This window comes from Olea europaea, unplaced genomic scaffold (assembly GCF_002742605.1).
Source record: "Olea europaea var. sylvestris unplaced genomic scaffold, O_europaea_v1 scaffold2445, whole genome shotgun sequence".
Lineage (NCBI taxonomy): Eukaryota > Viridiplantae > Streptophyta > Magnoliopsida > Lamiales > Oleaceae > Olea > Olea europaea.
Window position 1 is genome coordinate 78,565 of NW_019242646.1, and position 4,527 is coordinate 83,091.

Sequence of the window (4,527 nt, forward strand, 5' to 3'; positions counted from 1 at the left end):
CGGCACTGTCACCACCACTGTCCACTAAATTGATCGCTGGAGTATATGTGGCCATGACCACCACCTCCAGTACTGGCCATATACGTGTGACTGTTTGGTGTTGCACGTAGGGAGGAACGTGTGGAGTAGCTTACCATTGACCACATGGAGAGTCCAATTCGTGGGGTTAACAAACATTATGAAACTATTACATAAAGTAGGTTTAGGTGGCTTAAAAAAGTTGTGAGCATGGCTTCAAATATGAAAGAAAATCTATGCTTTGGAATATTAGCTCGGGTAAACTATTGTTTCATTTGCCCGAAAGTATTAGTTAGAGATCATAATTTAGACCTTTTACTTGTTCAGTCAATTTTCACACGTCTCTCAAATTCTTACAAGAGGCTGAATTGGTTTGGGAAATAGAATTTCATAAACATATTAAACATTTCACCTTGAAAGATTTTTGGTTTAATTTAGAAATCACAAATTTAATCCTTGGTGCTTTTAGGGAAATTGAAAATGGGTATTAAAAAAAAAAAACATTTATGTACACATAACCAAAGACCTTAATAACATTTCAAATGTCAAGATTGCTCGTTCAATACAACTTGTGTTAAGGTTATACATCGATGTTATATTTAGCACGTTAAATTCAACGTACCACAATTAAGAAAAAGAGAGAAATTAATATTTATCTTCTTCACCAGATCATATTCAACAAATGACTTGAGGCTATAACTTGTACCTACATGCGTAGGAAAAACAATATTGCAATGTGAATCAGTAAACATAATTGATTTATATATCTAAATAAGATAGGGAAGGTTTTATTTCATTTAAGGAGGAGAAAATAAACAAAAATAAGACAAGAATTAAAAGTAAACATAATGACAATATTACACTAAAATAAGAAATTTGCTTTTCCAAAATCCTAAATTTGAAAACCTTCCACAACCAGGTGATCACTCGAATTTAAGAATGTCCTCGGAATGTCTTGGAACCTAAAAACAATTTGTAGAAAATTAGCAGCAGATTTGGTGTTAGTTCTCAATATCTAGAGACTCAGATTTTTGACTTCTTTGAATTTCCAAAATCCTAAACTAGAAAAAAATTTTGAATTGCAAAAACCCTTTTCTGCCTCTTAACAATTCAGTAACATGTTTTTCAGTCATATTCTCCCAAAAATAAAGAACGCGCAAAAAGGGCCTTATCTCTGTGGGCGCTTAAGTTTTGAGAGATGGATTTCTTGAATAGCAGAGCAAAATAGAACTTCTCCGTCGCTAGTTCCACAAACAGATCTTTTAGTCAAGATTTTTTCTATATCTTTAGGAATGATTAATGTGACATCTCTATCATATGTCAATCCAAGATCGAAGGAATTAATTACCTGCCCACCTAGGAAGCGATTGATCGGCGCCTACAAGCAGACGTCTCACACCATTGGAACACAGGTGTCTCACATCTAGGTAAATACCAAGAACTCAAGCCAAGAAAAGTAAGTGACTATGTCCATGCTATTCCACAACCAAGAAAGATTATTTTTCTCCTCTCCCTCGAGTTTGTACATTTCCGGCACTGTCACCACCACTGTCCACTAAATTGATCGCTGGAGTATATGTGGCCATGACCACCACCTCCAGTACTAGCCATATACGTGTGACTGTTTGGTGTTGCACGTAGGGAGGAACGTGTGGAGTAGCTTACCATTGACCACATGGAGAGTCCAATTCGTGGGGTTAACAAACATTATGAAACTATTACATAAAGTAGGTTTAGGTGGCTTAAAAAAGTTGTGAGCATGGCTTCAAATATGAAAGAAAATCTATGCTTTGGAATATTAGCTCGGGTAAACTATTGTTTCATTTGCCCGAAAGTATTAGTTAGAGATCATAATTTAGACCTTTTACTTGTTCAGTCAATTTTCACACGTCTCTCAAATTCTTACAAGAGGCTGAATTGGTTTGGGAAATAGAATTTCATAAACATATTAAACATTTCACCTTGAAAGATTTTTGGTTTAATTTAGAAATCACAAATTTAATCCTTGGTGCTTTTAGGGAAATTGAAAATGGGTATTAAAAAAAAAAAACATTTATGTACACATAACCAAAGACCTTAATAACATTTCAAATGTCAAGATTGCTCGTTCAATACAACTTGTGTTAAGGTTATACATCGATGTTATATTTAGCACGTTAAATTCAACGTACCACAATTAAGAAAAAGAGAGAAATTAATATTTATCTTCTTCACCAGATCATATTCAACAAATGACTTGAGGCTATAACTTGTACCTACATGCGTAGGAAAAACAATATTGCAATGTGAATCAGTAAACATAATTGATTTATATATCTAAATAAGATAGGGAAGGTTTTATTTCATTTAAGGAGGAGAAAATAAACAAAAATAAGACAAGAATTAAAAGTAAACATAATGACAATATTACACTAAAATAAGAAATTTGCTTTTCCAAAATCCTAAATTTGAAAACCTTCCACAACCAGGTGATCACTCGAATTTAAGAATGTCCTCGGAATGTCTTGGAACCTAAAAACAATTTGTAGAAAATTAGCAGCAGATTTGGTGTTAGTTCTCAATATCTAGAGACTCAGATTTTTGACTTCTTTGAATTTCCAAAATCCTAAACTAGAAAAAAATTTTGAATTGCAAAAACCCTTTTCTGCCTCTTAACAATTCAGTAACATGTTTTTCAGTCATATTCTCCCAAAAATAAAGAACGCGCAAAAAGGGCCTTATCTCTGTGGGCGCTTAAGTTTTGAGAGATGGATTTCTTGAATTTTGAAATATCTTAAGAGACTGTACATAAAAGATTTCTTTAAAAAATATACAGTATGAATATGATGACTATGGTAATGATTTCTGTAGATTAAATTTTATTTAAATTTTGCTGAAGTTTTCTGGTTACAATTTCAAAAGGAGTTTGCTAAATTTGGTTTAAATTATTTACCAGAAAATAGCTGTCACCATGCTGCAAACTCTGCATCAGAAACCCATGTCCATTGACTTGTACTGGAACTCCTGACGAATGAAACAACATAAAATTTTGTCCAAACATTGCTTTCATGTCCAGTGGCCCTCTTGGTACTTCTGTTGCAACTCCATTGATAAAAACGGTAATCAATCCTGATCAGTGAAAATTATGAGAGAATTCTGTCAAATTGTGAAAATAAATAAATAAATAAATAAAATACTGTACTTTTTTATTATGATCTACAATTTACATGCGTCTGCCTTAAGGACTCTGTGGGTGCACATTATTGGAATGGAGAAATGAGATTTCTCTTCTATTTTTTTTTCTTTATACAGTTGATTTAGTTGAGTGTGAATCTAATGAATATTATGGTATATTTCATTATTAGGGTTTGAAGATAAAAGGGAAAACAAAAAAGAAAAAGGGAAAAATGGTGGAAAACTGAGGCAAATAATTAGGGCGAGTGACAAAATGCTAATTCATCACTGAGAAAAAAAAAAAAACTGAATTGATCATGTGGAGACTAAATTACCGGACTGGTACGGCAAATGAGAAGTATCTGAGGGGCAAAATGTCAATTGAACAGAAGGATTTTGGTCGATTTCCCGGAAACCTGAGAGTGAGAACATATCATCAGAAGCATCATTTTCGGTGCAAGATGATGAAGTGCCATATATGCCGGAGCTTGAGGTCAAAGGGAAATTATATAGGGAAGGCACGGAACTTGCTGCAGTAGTGCTTTCATACTGAGTTGCACCACAACAGCCACTCCACGGCTGAGTTTGTGGTTGATCACCGCCACTAAGACTGGCCTGAATTTGGCGCTGACGGCGGCGGGACCTTGACCGCCGGTTTTGGAACCAATAGAAGACATTAGCATCACCAACTGCACCAAATTTCTCTAGCAGTTTTCGGATTCTCACTGTTTCCTCCTTTGGAGGATTCACCATCCCACTGTTGAAGATGGACTCAAGTATTAGGATTTGCTCCGGCTTTGGCGTCCACCGGGATCGAACCGGCTCGTTTCTCTCGGTTTCTGAGGCACCGCTCCGCGGACTACTGCTATCTTGTGCTTGATTTTCCATGGAAGGTAAAAAATTGTATCAGGGTACAGACTCTTACAAGTTTTTTTTATTAAAGAAGCACAAATACTCACACTAGTCCATATCAAGGGTTCAAAGCATTTAAGGGCCATAGGTGTGCCACCTTCCTAAAATTACGATATTGCCACTAAATTTGTCTGGTCTTTAGTAGGTAAGTTTTTATTCAAAATTATTAGACAAGGTATCTAAATACATAAATATCCTATCCCAAGATTAGTTGACATCCATTTATAAATATTCTGCGAATGTTACATTTCTACGAAATATGATTCAACCATAAGCTAAAGCCTACAGGATGTGATGAAGAATTGAAGACTAAGGCGCTGTTTGATTTTCATTTTTTTCAAAATATATTTTTCTCTCTTTTAATTTTAATCACATATTCTTCATTAAAATAATATTACACATAAATCAAAAACTTTTCATCCACACATTCTCCATCAATCTACT

The 4,527-nt window shown here is 34.6% G+C and overlaps 1 protein-coding gene across 1 annotated transcript; it reads right to left on the reverse strand.

Moving 5' to 3' along the window:
- Positions 1-2,420: 2,420 nt before the first annotated feature.
- LOC111382195 (WUSCHEL-related homeobox 11-like) lies at positions 2,421-4,171 on the reverse strand. Its single transcript, XM_023006101.1, has 3 exons — positions 3,507-4,171; positions 2,951-3,126; positions 2,421-2,529 (listed from the first exon to the last, which is right to left on the reverse strand). The coding sequence occupies exons 1-3, from the start codon at positions 4,057-4,059 to the stop codon at positions 2,491-2,493; spliced, it is 768 nt and encodes a 255-aa protein (XP_022861869.1). The 5' UTR covers positions 4,060-4,171; the 3' UTR covers positions 2,421-2,490.
- Positions 4,172-4,527: the final 356 nt, after the last annotated feature.